This window comes from Colius striatus, chromosome 16 (genome assembly GCF_028858725.1).
Source record: "Colius striatus isolate bColStr4 chromosome 16, bColStr4.1.hap1, whole genome shotgun sequence".
In the NCBI taxonomy this organism is placed as follows: Eukaryota; Metazoa; Chordata; class Aves; order Coliiformes; family Coliidae; genus Colius; species Colius striatus.
In genome coordinates, this window is record NC_084774.1 from 8,570,511 (window position 1) to 8,584,564 (window position 14,054).

Genomic DNA, 14,054 nt, shown 5'->3' on the forward strand with positions numbered 1-14,054 from the left:
TCCGCGGCCGCCGCCCCGGCGGAGCCGCCCCCGCCGTGCGCCCCCGGGCCCCGGCGCGGCCCCCGGCGCCCCGCCCCGCCGCCGCCCGCTCCGCACAATGGGGGCGGCGCGGCGCGGCGCGTAGCGGCGGGCGGGGAGGTGGCGGCGGAGGGCGAGGAGGAGGAGGAGGAAGAGGCGGCGGCGGCGGCGACGGGGGGATCCCGGGCCCCGGGATGGTGCAGCGCGGGACGCGGGGCCGGGGCGCGGAGGCTCGACGGGAGCCCTGCACCCCGTTGCCAGCCCGCGACGCCGAACCGGGCTGGTGCAAGACGCCGAGCGGGCACATCAAACGGCCCATGAACGCCTTCATGGTGTGGTCGCAGCACGAGCGCCGCAAGATCATGGACCAGTGGCCCGACATGCACAACGCCGAGATCTCCAAGCGCCTGGGCCGCCGCTGGCAGCTCCTGCACGACTCCGAGAAGATCCCCTTTGTGAAGGAGGCCGAGCGCCTGCGCCTCAAGCACATGGCCGACTACCCCGACTACAAGTACCGTCCTCGGAAAAAGGGCAAAGTGGGCGCCGGCACGTCCCGCCCGCGCCTCCCGGTGAAGATCAAGCCGTCGGTGCTGGGCCGCGTCTCCGCCGGCCGCCGGCAGCCCGCCAAGCCGCCCGCCGCCCCGCAGGAGCCCACCACGCCGGAGCCGGCCGCCGCCGACCGGCACACGGCACCCGGCACGGCCACCCGGCACGTGGCACCCGCCGGGGAGTGCGACCCCCAGGAGCCCCCAGCGCCCCCCAGCCCCGCTGCCACCTGCCCCGAGCCGGGAAGGTCCCCGGAGAGCGGGTCCCCCTCGCCCATGTCGGCCGGGTCCCCTCCCTCCTCCTTCAGCTCCTCCGACGAGGAGCTGGAGGAAGAGCTGCTGGGGGTCCTGCCCGCGAGGGCACCCACCGGTGCCGCGGGAGCTGCCCTGGACTGGTCCATCTTCGAGAAGGACCACGACCCCTTCCCGCGGGGAGGCTCCTCGCACTTTGAGTTCCCGGACTATTGCACGCCGGAGGTGACGGAGATGATAGCGGGGGACTGGCTCATGTCCAGCATCTCGGACTTGGTCTTTACCTACTGAGTCCCGCGCTCTGCAGGTAACGCTCCTCTTTTGTTTCGTTTGTTTTTTCCTTCCCCACAATCAGGTCGTATCAAAAAAAGAACCGAAACCAGCTGTTTACATGCAGGAATCAGGAATTTTGCCTTGAAGCCGCTGGAAGGCAGAGCTCCCTGCTCACTCCCCCAGCACACACCCACTCCTTGTCCGTCCCTCTGCCCGGCTCCTGCCTGGTGCCCCCGGGACGCGTGGGCGGCCGCTGCCGTCCTTTGCCCGGAGCTTCTGATGGGCTTCTCATTGTCAGCATCCGGCCCATTACCCGGCACGGCTGTCTCTGGCCACTCCCGGCCTCACCAGGCACTGCCCCGAGCTCCCTCCTGCCCTCTCGGCAGCGGCAGCCACCGTGCCAGCCCCAGCTCCTGGTGCCCATCCCACCCCCTCTCTGGTTTTGGGGAACAGCCGATTCCTTTTGCTTTTTGACTGCATTTAAGGCACGGCTTCAATTTTCTCCCCTTCCTTGTCGCCGCCCTCGGGGAGGGATGTGGAGCCATGCAGAGCCCGCCCTGCCCGACGCCCTGTGCCGTGAGGGTCTTTGGGGGTTCGGCATCCCCAGGTCTGGCTTTTCCCTCGCCACGCGCCCTCCCCAGCAGCCGCTTTGGGCAGAGCCACGTTGCACACACGTGATCCGCACGTGGACGGGGGAGCTTGTGTTGTTCCTCTCGCCAGGCGCTTGTGCACAGGCGGCTGCGCCTGGGAGCCACCTCCAACCCCAGCAAGGACGAGCCCTTTCCCAAGCAGCCAGCTCCTGTTTCAGCCTGGGAGCTGGTGCCCTGTGTAGGATCTGCTCTGGGCTGGCTCACCTTGGCTGGGGGAGCCGGGTGCCAGGCCCCAGGGAGCAGGCAGGGCAGGTGGGCTGCAGGAAAGCTGCCTTAAGTAACCTCCCCCCTGGGGCTGGAGCAGTGGCAGCCGATGCCCGTGGGGTGTGGGTGATGCTCTGGCACGCAGCACCACACCACGTCCTACTGCTGCCTGTGCCAAGGGCAGGGGCACCAGGCAGAGCCCTGCCAAGGAGCTTCCCGGCAGGGAAAGTCCAGTGGCAGCAGCTCCTCTGTCTGGGCTTTTCTTTGCTTTTCCTCATGGCTCCTTCCTGCAGGGAGCTGCCTCCTCCCGCTGCTGCCAGCACGTGGCTGCTGCAGGCCGTGCGTGTGGGGCAGGGGCTGTGCTCAGGGAGGGCTGTGCTGGGGGAAGGGGGTGCTGGGGGGACCCTGGCCACCCCCAACTGCCAACCCTGGGGCCGTGGCTCTGCTGGGCTCAGCAGGGACTGCTGCATGATGTGGCCTCTGAGGTCCCCCATGGCCCCGATTCCCTGCGGAGCTCTGGGTGTGTGGAAGCTCCTCTGTCTCCTCCTGGGCAGGGCTGTGCTGGGGACAGCAGGGCACCCACTCCCCAGGGCTCTGCCTCTCTTGGGGCTGCCAGTTCCTCTGGTCTGTTCCTGCCCTTTGCCACGGGGCCAGATGGAGCCTTGACCAGGAGAAGGGGCATCCTCCATGCCCCGAGCCCTGATACCCCCCTGAGGTGGCTTGGGGTGTGGGGAACCAGCCTGGCCCTGCTGCTGGCAGTGCCAGTATCCCTGCATCCCCATCTCAGCCGCGGGGACAGGCAGAGGGACAGCCGTGTCCCACAGCCCGGGGTCGGGCTGCCGGGTGTCCCCTGTCCCGGGGGGCCTCGCTGACGGCCCCCTCCTCAGCGTTGTAGATGTGTCGGTGTGTAGCGGTAGCTGTGCTTGTGAGGGCGGCGCGGTAGCCGCCGCTGCGGTAGCCCCGGTGCGGTGCCGGTGCCGGCCTGCGGGGGCAGGCGGGCGGCACGCACCAGACACGTGTTTCCCCTATAGAGCGCGGCCCCCCCCCCGGCCGCTCCCACCGCCCCCAGCCCCACACGAGGTGGAAAAGCCAAATAAGCGCCTGCACCCTTCTCACCGCTGCCCCGGGGGAGGGGGGAATCTGCCTTCCCACTGCCCCGGGCGGCCCCACGCCAGGAGCACCCCGAGCATCCCGTGTGTGAGCCCCGGGCGCCCCGCGGCTCTCCAGCACACGCACGTCTCGACCAGCACCTCGGTGCCTTCTGGGGCCGTGTGGCCACCCTGTGCCATGGCTGGGGGCACCTGGGAAAGGCACTGAAGCCTCAACCCACTGTCCCTGACCACGGGGGATGCCAGAGCCCTCCAGTACCGGCAGGGCCTGAGGCCACGGTGAGGGTCTCTCATCATCCGTGGGCTCTGCCGGTGCTGCAGCTGGGGGGCTGCATCACCCACGGGTGGCCCGGGGGTCCCGGTGACCCCCTTTGTGCCGTGTGTCACCCGTGGGCCGGCGTGCTCCCTCCCCACACCGTCAGGCAAAACCTTTCCTCAGGAGCAGGTTCTGGGTCAGCACCAGAACCGGAGCCAGAGCCGGGGCCTCCCTGCCCTGGCCACAAGCACAACACCATCCGCTTCGTCCCCGTCCCCGCGCCATCCCCCTCCTGCCCCTCTCCCCAAGCCTCACTGGGTGTTCCTTGTTGGGGGAAGAACCGTTGTGGACAGTGGTGGATTTTCTGTGCCGTGTGGTTGTAGTTCTTAGAGACCCCCCCCACCCCACCCCTCCTCCCCCAGCGTGTGGCCCCCCCCGCCGCGCCCCCGCCTCCCCGTGCTGGCTGGCTGGCGTGTGCGAGCGTGTGTGCGTGCGTGTGCCACCTGCCATCACTAGAGACAAAGAGTTCATCACCGAGAATGAACAATAATAAAACATAAACCAAACCTCTCTCAGGAAGAAGCCGCCCCGGGGGCCGTGTAGGGCCGGGGGCTCCCGGAGCCGGCGGGGCCCGGCGCAGCCTCCGGCCGGCCGCCAGCGCTCGGGGTCACCGTTGTCGTGTCGTGTTCGTGAAGGGTTCGTGAAGGGTTCCTCTATCTGTTGTCTTGGAGAAAAAAAAAAGCATAGGCTTTTAGCCCAGGGGCAGCCCCGGCCCGGCCCGGGGGGTGCCCCCAGGCCCCTCGCTCCTGACTGTTGTGACTGTGGAATAAAGTGTGTTGGTCTGTTGGCCGCGGCTCCGCTGCTCCCGCGCCGCCTCCCTCCTCCCAGGGGCACACGGGGGTCCCAGCGGGATACAGGGGTGCCCGAGGGGATGGTGTGGGGGGTCCAAAGGGGGATGTGGGGCTCTGTCAGTGTCCCCCGTGGCTCAGCCTGAGGGAGGGAGGGGTTGGGGGGGGTTCAGGGGTTAATCCACCCCCACGGGAGGGCTCAGGCAGGGGGTGGGAATGGGCTCAGGGACAGGCGCTGCCTGCGTCACTCACCCACCCCGCGGCTGTTGCCACGGCAACAAGGGCAGCCCGGAGCATCCCTGGGTAGCACCGGCCCCTCCTGGCGATGTTGGCACCGGGGATGGCCCCAGTGAGGAGGAGGCTGTGCTGCACTGACCTCCACAACACAACCAAAAAGCACACGGGACGGTGCTTCGCTGCCTCTTCAGCCCCACCTGCTCTGCTGCCAGACCTCAGCGCCGCCCTCCAGCCCCTCAAAGACCCCTTCAGCCCCAACACCCCCTCCTCAGCCTCCGCCTGCACCCCCCTCCCAAAGGGCTTTGACACAGGGACCTAAATCCAGCCCTAGCTTTATCTGGTTAAACGTGGCCAGCAGCCCCGTGGCACCCAGCAATGCCCATTCCCAGCCTGGGGCAGGACACAAATGCCACCAGAGCAGCTCTGGCAGCTGCAGTCAGCCCGGGGGGGGTGTGGGGCGAGGAAGTGTGTTTAGTAACTGTTTATTGTACAGTTATTGGGTTTGTACAAATCTGCATTTACACAGGTGGGTGTGAGTCTGTACACAGCAACTGCTGCACCCCAAGCAACCGTCTCCCCCCCAGCCCTCCCTCCCCCAGGACCACACAAGGACTAAAGTGCATCATGGCCAGAGAGTGGGGGGCTGCAGGGGCTTCCCTGGGGGGGAACTGGCCATCCCCTCCTTCGAGGCACTGGAGGGGCCTCTGGCAGCACCCCCAGCTCCCCACAGCCTCTCCTGCACCACGAGGCTCTAAAGTGCGAAATCCCCCCACCCCCCAGCAGTGATGAGGGGCCAGAAACAGGCTCTGCCTTCAGCCACACTGCAGGAGGAGACCCCTGAGCAGCCCCCAGTCCATGCCAGTGACATGTACAGCCCTGGCACCAGCCCCAGGGGCTTTGGCTCACTGCCCTGCCTGTGTGAGAGCAGACTCACCGGCTCCTGACTCCAGCAGAGAAACCTCTGCTCAGGGGTTTATGGAAACAGGGGCAAGGCCTGACAAGTGCCCACAGGCCCTGGGGCCAGCTCGGGTCAGAAAGGCACAGCCCACGGAGTGAGGGCCCAAGGGACAACCCAGGCCTGCCCCTGCAGTGGGTATGAATGGAGGGGCAGTGGGGTGGGACAGGAGGGGGCTGAGCTTTGCAGCACACCAGCTTTCTTCTCTCCATCCCAAAACTCTTCAACCAACAGCTGCTTTCCAGGTTTGCACCCCCCTGGGCACGGCACGGATGGCTCTGGGCACACACAGCAATGGTGGGGGTGGGGGGAGCTGTAAGGGACAGGTAAGGGCACTTGAGGGAGGCTGAGCAGCTCAGGGGAGAGGTAGAGGCATGTGGTGTCTATTGGCTTTGTCTGTATGGGACACTGAGCTGTGCAGGGCTCGCTGCTGAGCTGGGAGGGCAGGGAGAGCCAGGGCTGCTCCCAGGGCTGGGGGGAGACAGGAGATACATGGGGGGACTTTTGGGAAACCTCCTCCCTCGTGGGGAGGTGACACTGAAGCCTGGTCAGCCCCAGGGGGAGACTCGTGACAGATTTCTCACCACAATGACTTCTGTCCTGGGCAAAGTGCTTCATAAGGTGGAAAATGCCTTTCTCTGGAGCCTGTGAAAGACCAGCCTGCACCAGGCATTTATGGTGCTGCCAAGACTTGTGGTGGCAGGGTCTGGTGTGTGACAGCACATACCTTGGGCTCGGAGACTCACACTCGTCTCTGACCTCACTGACCCGAGATCTGACTGTGCTATTGCCTGGGAAGGAGCCTCAGAGCCAAACTGCCACGGGTCTGACCCCATCCCCTGCCCTTTTCTTCTGTAAACAGATCAGGCTGCCCAGGGGAGGAAGCACAAGGAGCCAGGGAGTGTGACACGCTGAAGAGAACCTGACAGGGGCTTGTGGAAGGTTTGGCTCCACGCTGGGCTTGCCTCTGGGAAAGGGAAGGGTCAGAGCAGTGGTGGGACAGGCTGGCAGACACGGAGCCAGAGACTGCCCTGCTCCTCAGGAGTGTAACAGCCCCACACACACACACCCCCACACACACCCCCCTCCAGGCCAACCCCTGCTGCAGCACCGACCCCTGGGGCAGGGTCTGTCACCCGGGGAGGACGTGGCATCCTTCCAGCACAGCTCTGCACTCGCACAGTCACCTGTGTGCAGCCCACAGGGTCCGAGCCCCCACAGCTCCAGCTGCTCAGCGCTGCCCAGGGTGGAGGGTGCAGGGGATCAATCCTGCTGGGCTGATCCCATCCCCTCCCAGTCTGTCCCCGCTGCCAAGGCCAAAGAAAGCATCACCTGACGCAGCAAGAACTAAAACCTCCTCACACAGGTCACTTGTGGCGAGTCCCTGGCGCAGGCAGTGGCTGGCCCCGGGCCAGGGGGCGCTGGCAGGGGCTGGGGGGGCCCCTCCTCCGGCCTCAAGGGAAAAGCTGCAGCTCAAACTTGGGCGCCCACTCCAGCGCGCTCTTCACCACGGCCAGGGCGGCCGCCCCCAGCGCCACCGTCAGCCCCATCACCGCCAGCTTCACCAGGCGGTTGGTCCTGGGCTTCCTCAGGATGGATTTTGTCCGCTCCTCGGCCCGAGGCCGTTCCCTGAAGCGTCTCCTCAGGGCGTCTGGGCGCTGCTGCACCGCCGCCAGCTCAAAGTCCTTGAACGTGGAGGCTGCGGTTCTGTGGGGGAACGGACGTGTCAGCGAGGGCCTGCACTGGGGAAGGGGCTGGAGCACTGGGGAAGGGGCAGAGGGAATTGGGGTGTTGAGCCTGGAGGGGGCTGAGGGCAGACAGGAGCACTCTCTGACACTCCCTGACAGGAGGCTGCAGGAGCTGGGGGTCAATCTCTCTAATAAAGAGTGATAGGAGAAGAGGAAAGGGGCTGGAGTTGCCCCAGGGGAGATTGAGGTTGGAACTGAGGCAGAGCTGTTTCCCTGAGAGGGGTGTCAGCCCCTGTGCCAGGCTGCCCAGGGAGCTGGGGAGTGCCCAGCCCTGGAGGGATCCCAAAGCCGTGGGGCTGAGGTGCTGAGGGCTGTGGGTCAGTGCTGGGCTGGGCAGTGTAAGGACAGGGCTGGGACTCCAGGAGCTTCAAGCTCTGTTATAACCCAAATAATTCTGTGATCGGATGATTCTATGAAGCAGTGTCCCCAGCTCGTGGGCAGGAGCTGTGCCCTGCCAGGGAAGGGGATCTACCCCAGGCAGCCAGGCCTGGCGAGGGGCTGTGCAGAGCTCCCCACACTCACCGTTCTGCCTGCTGCTGAGCTGCCTCCTTGGCAAGTTTGGATGGTGGGAACTGCACAAAAAGGTCCCCAGCTTTGCTGATGAGTCTCTCGTAAGGAAGGTCCTGTGGGATCTGGGACAGGAGGTGGTGGACAGAGGCCATGTCACACTCACAGTCCAGAACTTCCTGCCCTCGGTACAGCACGATCTGCAGGGAGGAGGGAGAGTGCTGAGGCTGGGACATGGGGACAACCTGGCACTTGTCAGAGCCTGAAGAGAAAAACATTTTGCTCCCAGGTGAAGGACCTGCTCTAGCTCAAGGGCCAGGCCACACTCACACGTTCCCCAGCATGGAACAGAAATGCCAAACCCTCCCCGAGCCTCTGAGCTCATGCAAAGCCCATTCCTGGGTAAACGTCTGTTTCTGAGCACAGCCTGCTGCTGGCAGGATTTCACTCAATGCTGTGTACTCCAACAGGGATTTGTTTGCACCTCTCAGAGGAGAAAGGAGATGGATGCTGAGTACAGGCTGTGCCCAGCCAGCCAGGCTCCCTGGCACTCAGGCAGACACCCAGCAGCATCAAAGCAAAGAAAAACCCCAGGTCACGCTGCCTCCACGGCACTGAACTGCAAGTGCTGCAGAACCCCCCCACCCCCCAGCTGCAAGGAGCCAGACTGGATCCCACCTGCCCTCTGCAGAGATCTGCTGGGCCCTGCACCAGCCCCAGACCACCAGCACTGGGTCAGTCAACCCCACTCTGGCCAATACTCACCACGGCAGCAAAATAGATGGGCATGAGCGGGTGGCAGGCCAGGAAGAAGTCGTACAATCGTACCACGTGCCTGAAGTCAGACAGGACGTGCCCAAACCAGGTGATGAGCCAGCTCAGGGCAAAGATGGTTCCCACCTCAGCACTGCAGAGAGAAGCTGCTGTTAGACCAGCCAAGGGGCTTTGAAACATCCCCCTTAGCTGTGGGTCGGCTGTGAATCGCTCTGAGGAAGCCACTGTGCTGCTGAGGGTGTGCTGGGGCGTGCTGGGGTTGTGCTGGGGAGTGCTGGGGCATGCTAGGGGTGTGCTGGGGCATGCTAGGGGCGTGGTGGGGGATGCTGGGGGTGTGCTGGTGCAAACAGCCCCGGGAACAGTGATGTGAGACAGGCAGGAGGCCCCAAGGGAAGGAAGGTCTGTGTACCTCTGCATGAAGTCATGCACCTCAGGGTTCATCTGGTCTATGATGGGCATCAGGTAATTTAAGATGTGCTTGGTGTTATCCATCGTTGGGTCCATAAAATCCCTGAGGACAGATTCAAAAGAAGCTCCAGCAGCCATGCCAGCCAGCTTTCCCCCCAGGGAAGCAGCCAGCAGGTAAATAAACATCCTGGCAAGAAACAGACATGCCCCAGCCCCACGGGGTTCTGTGTCTTCAGGACACTCCCCTTCCTGCCTGGCTGGGCCACACCTGGCTGAGCTGCACAGAAAAGCCACAGCCACAGCTGGCAATTCTTATCATGTGACCTGTAAAACCTTTCCAGCACCCAAAGCACAGGTCCCTGTCTGGGAAAGGAGGGAGGATCCCTCCAAACTGCTCCCCAGCTGAAGGCTTCTTCTCATTTCAGTGCACAAACAACAGAGTCAGTTGACTTTTGGGGCAAAGCTGCCCGGGGCCGTGCAAGGGGAGCAGGAGGCACCAGGCTGAGCCAGTGCCTGAGACCCCAAGAGCCCTGGCAGCAGAGACTGAGGGAGAGTGATGAATAATGCACATGTGTTGGCTTTTTCAACTTCAAGAGATGCTACAGATGAAGTGACAGCCTTCAGCCATCCCTTCCCAAGGGCACCAGTCCCTGCAAAGCCACGCGCTATCCTGTGGTGCCGCTCTTGTCCCACAGCACCCTCTGGCCACAGAGCTGAGAGGCAGCCAGCCTGAACCCTCCAGGCAGCCCCTCTGCCCCAGCCAAGCCCCTGGGTACCTGAGATGATGCGTGGAGAGCTTTTCCACCAGGGCTGTGGCCAGCCGGTCGCCCACCACCAGCAGGAAGGTGACCACGATGTCGTGGTAGCCCTGGTAGTAGTGCAGCTGGGGGTTGCGCTTCAGCACGTGCAGGATGATGTCGATGAGGTCCTCCTGCAAACCTTCCCTCTGCTCATCTGGCATCCCTGTGGGCACAGCACCAGGGCCACATGGGATGGGCTGTGCCACCCGCCCCGGGAGCGACCACGGCGTGTGGAGAGAGGCCCGAAGGACTGACCGACCCGCTGAGCCCAAGGGATGTGGTGCAAGGGAGAGGGGGTAAAACCAGCAGAAAAGGGATCCTGAGTCCTAATCCTGCCTCCCCAAAGCCCTGACAGCCCAGGGGAAGCAGCCAGTGGGGAGGGTGTTTAACCTGCAGTCACTGGGGAGGACGGGAGTGGGGTTTGCTGGTTTGTACAGCCCAGTGAAGAGTGAACTGTGCTGCCATCCAGCACTACTGAGGGCATTGTAATTGGGTTTTTTTCATTTCCCAGGGGTTCTAGAACTTGAACAAGGCCCATTTGCACAGAAACTGTGCCAAGTGCCTCCCCTGCCACAACTGTCTGTCCCTCCCTCGCTCACACCGTGCGTTTGGGGACAGGATGTCGGAGGAAAAACATTGTTCCTGCCTTGCACAGCTGCAGCCAGTTTCTGGCTGTCCTTGTCAACAGAGAAAATGCCCAAAGGCCAAGCAGAGAGTCTCAGTGGAGATCCTGCAATGACAAAGTTCCCCTTTTCCCCTGCTTCACTAATGCATCTAAAAATAGGCAGGAGGCTGCCATTCAAGGGCAACTCCCCGATACTAGCAGCCCCTTCAGGAATCAGACTTCCTCACAGTATCCACACTCAAGAGAATCAGAGTGAATCAACTGTTTACACAAAACAAAAGCAGCAGAAAGGGGAAGGAGATTCTGGCTCTACAGAGTGACAGAGCTGCTGGATTAGGTGTTTTATAAATAGCCCAGCCAGCCACCCCTCAGAACTGAACAACTGTGAGGACAGTTTGCTTCTAAAGCTTCAGACTTCTCATAAACTTGGTGCATGAACCTGATTTTGAGACTGACACCAAAAATTGTTCTAAGCCCTGACAAACCTGCCCCTGTACCAAGGTGAAGTGTTCATTCCTCAAGCACCCCATCTGTCCTTATCTTGCCCTGTTCATGAGTGAGGGACATGCAGGATCTGGGCCTCACTGCAAACGTTTGAGGGTACTGGCTGTGGGAATAGGGGCTCAGTGGGGCAGAGACAAGTCTCACATCCAACACCAGCTGTAGCACAGGCAGCAGGAGGAAACCAACAGCCACAGAATGGCTCCATTGCACAAAGAAGCTGCTGAACGCCCGCAGGGAAAAGGCTTTCTGGAAGCCAGGCTCTCAGAGCAGAGAAGAATCACCTGCTGCAGCCCCCTGGGTAAGGCTGGAGCCTCACAGCAGAGACCTTCCCCCCATAGAGCAGGAGAGGAGAATCCCTCTGACCTGGAGGGAAGCGGCGCAGGGATCGCTGCACGTCCAGTAACACCTGCTGGTAATCCTTGTTGTCCTCCCGCAGCTCCTTCCCTGCTCGGGAAAAGAGCAGCAGGATTAACACTGAGCACTGCAAAGGAGCCAGGAGACACCCTGGCAAAGGCAGGAGGATGAGGCTGCACACACACACACCCCAACATCCCCTTCTGTGTCTGTCCCACCCGAGCCCTGTCCCCTCACACACTAACGGCACCTCAGGGTGAGGAATGAGACTGGTATTTCTTTAAACACACATCAAAACACTTCATCTGAGAGGCCTTGGCAGTGCTGCAGGTATCTGTGCTCCACAGTGTTGCTGTGCAGTTCCAAGTGTGCTCAGCAGCAGCAAGGTGTGGAGACCACAAAGAGGAGGTGACGAAACAATCCAGAATAAACCCCACTCACGGGCAGCCAAGAGAGCTGCAACTGAGAGGAGTTTGTTGACCCACTGAACTATTTGTGATCATGTGAGTTTAAACCTTGTCTTCCAGCAGCTCTGATCACGTGACTCCATCCTGCTCCTGGTTCCTGAGTGGTTCAGGAACAACAAAATCGGCCCTGGGCACAGTGACGATAAGGTTTAAAAGCCACACAGGTACCTCCCCAGGAAGGGCATTTTCCCTGCGTCTGCTCTGGCCAAACAACACACGAGCCTCATGCAACAAACTGCTTCATCTGTGCCTGGAGGAGGCAGCTGGGGATTCTGGCCAAGCTAGGGCTCAGCACAGCCACCTCCCCACAGGAGTAACAAACGTGGAGCCTGACACTGTGATGATGAGCTCAGAGGTGCCAGCTGACTGCTCGGGGCCTCAGCAGCCACATCCAAAGCCACCGCTGGCACTGAAGATGACAACGGCCTCCCAGCACAAGGGGAATGCTCTTCTTAGGAAGCTGTGGATGTCCAAAGCTCCCCATTGCATAGGACACAGGAGCTTGGAGTGCACAGGGCAGCATGTCCCAGGCTTCTCCCTACCTGGAGGAGGGGGCAGGTCGTCTGTGTTCACGCTGAGCAGCTTGGGCCAGACCTTGCAGCGGATCTCGTCAGTGAGCAGCCCGCCCTCGCTGATGGCCATGCGCCGCAGAGCTGCCACGTCGATGGGCTCACTGTTCAGGGCCTGGTAGATCTCAGCCACTTTTCTTTTCTTCTTGGCATCAAAGTCTGTGAGAATATAAAAGGAAAGCTGATGGACAAGGGCAGCAGGTCAGAGGGGAGGCAAAATCCACTCACAGCCAAGGCACACAGACACACAACCCCCCTGCCCAGGGAGATGATGCAGGACAGTCAGCACATAGCCTGCCAGGATGAGCTGGGCCCTGGGGGGTGACCCACCAGCTGACTGTCCCCATCCCCACAGGCTCAGCACGTCATGGGCACCCCCATCAATCCCACTGGTCCCACACCAGGCACCACCAGTGCTGCCCATGCAGAGCCCTCGCCCTCACCTCCCATCCTCCCCAACAGATCACAGCTCCATCCTGGACTGTGACTGCCCTGGGTGCTGGTTCAGCCCTGCCTGGGTGCTAGGAGCCCACCAAGTCGTTCTGTCACTCCTCCTTCTCAACTGGACAGGCCTTTTATTTCCCTTCCTGTCCCTGTTGCCAGCACAGTTCGTTATCTGCAGGCGAGAGGCGTCAGCCCCGCTCAGCGCCACGCACCCGCTGGGCTGCCACGTCTGAGGCCCCGGGGAGGAGGAGACAAAGCCAACGGAAGGAGAAACTCCTGCTCACACACAAGGAACTTGAGGAGCAGCAGGAAGGACGGAGCCCACACCGCGGGCAAACACCAGCCCAGCGTTCACACGGTGCAAACGCAGAGCCGGCAGCGGCTGCCTCAGCGCAGCCCTGTGCTCCCCGCACGCCCGGAGCCCCAGCTGGCCGCGTTGCGCCGCGGCCGCACGAGCCCGGAGCGCGGGGGCTGCCGCCAGCCGGGCGGTTGGTGCTTCCGGGGGCTAAAACCGACGCCGCAACGGTTCCCCCCGAGCAGCGGCGGCAACGAATCGCAACGGGCGCCGGCGCTCGCACCGGCCTCGGCGGCCGCCCCTCGGCACAGCGGACGGAGCACGGGGAGCTCCAGGCCCCGGCCGCGGGCCCGTCCGGAGCCGCGGGGGCGCGGCTGGAGCCGAGCGAAGGCGTCGGGGTCCCCCCGAGACCCCCCCGGCCCGGTCCCCGCCGCCAGGGGGCGCTCCGGCCCGCCGCCGCCCCCCGCCCGCCAGGCCCGTACCGTGGCCGCCGCCACCGTTGCGCGGCGGGCTCCGCCGGGCCATGTTCCCGGGCGCTGCGGCGCATGCCGGGCCGGGCCGGGCCGGGGGAGGGCTCGGCGAATCCCCGCTCCGTCCGGTTTCCCGCCCGCCCCTTCGGCGGCGGCGGCGGCGCGCGGGCGGCACGTCACGGCGCGCCAGGGCGCACGCGCGGCCGCGCGAGGGCGATCACGTGGGCGGAAAGGGGGCGCGGCGAGGCGGCGCATGCGCGGGACGGCGCGCGCCGCACGTGGGGCACGGCGCCGGGTTCAAGGGTTCGAAACGAAGATCCGCAACTCGCCCCCCCCGCGGCTTCTGCCCAGCGCAGCCGCGCCCCCGCCGCAAACCAGCCTTCAGCCCCTCCGCAGGTCGCGGCCAAGACGCGGCAGCTGTGTGGGAACCGGTGGTTCGGGTCAGGGCTCATCCCTGCAGCAGCATCCCCCACACACCGGCCTTGTCCTTCCTTGGGCAAGGCCCTCTCGGCACGGTTCTGCCACAGCTCAGGGGAGCACATCCTCCTCACCTGGGGTGACAAATGGGGTTCTGTCATGCTGAGTGTTTTTATGTTACAGCACATGGAGGTTACAGACAACACAGTCCAACCTTCACAGTGTTGCAGGATAGGAAAGATGAAACACAATCTCTTTCTGGCACATGAGGCCCTGGAGAAGCACCTCATCTCCCTCCCAGCGACTCTTACAATAAGGGCACTTT

At 63.3% G+C, this 14,054-nt stretch overlaps 2 protein-coding genes across 2 annotated transcripts; one reads left to right on the forward strand and one right to left on the reverse strand.

Annotated features, from left to right (window-relative positions):
- The first annotated feature begins 212 nt into the window (after positions 1–212).
- Positions 213–2,285, forward strand: SOX12 (SRY-box transcription factor 12). The gene has a single exon (XM_062009094.1). The coding sequence runs from the start codon at positions 213–215 to the stop codon at positions 1,104–1,106; it is 894 nt and encodes a 297-aa protein (XP_061865078.1). The 3' UTR covers positions 1,107–2,285.
- Positions 2,286–4,858: 2,573 nt separating this feature from the next.
- Positions 4,859–13,481, reverse strand: TBC1D20 (TBC1 domain family member 20). Its single transcript, XM_062008834.1, has 8 exons — positions 13,325–13,481; positions 12,077–12,262; positions 11,077–11,157; positions 9,561–9,747; positions 8,786–8,887; positions 8,368–8,509; positions 7,618–7,802; positions 4,859–7,054 (listed from the first exon to the last, which is right to left on the reverse strand). The coding sequence occupies exons 1-8, from the start codon at positions 13,365–13,367 to the stop codon at positions 6,802–6,804; spliced, it is 1,179 nt and encodes a 392-aa protein (XP_061864818.1). The 5' UTR covers positions 13,368–13,481; the 3' UTR covers positions 4,859–6,801.
- Positions 13,482–14,054: the final 573 nt, after the last annotated feature.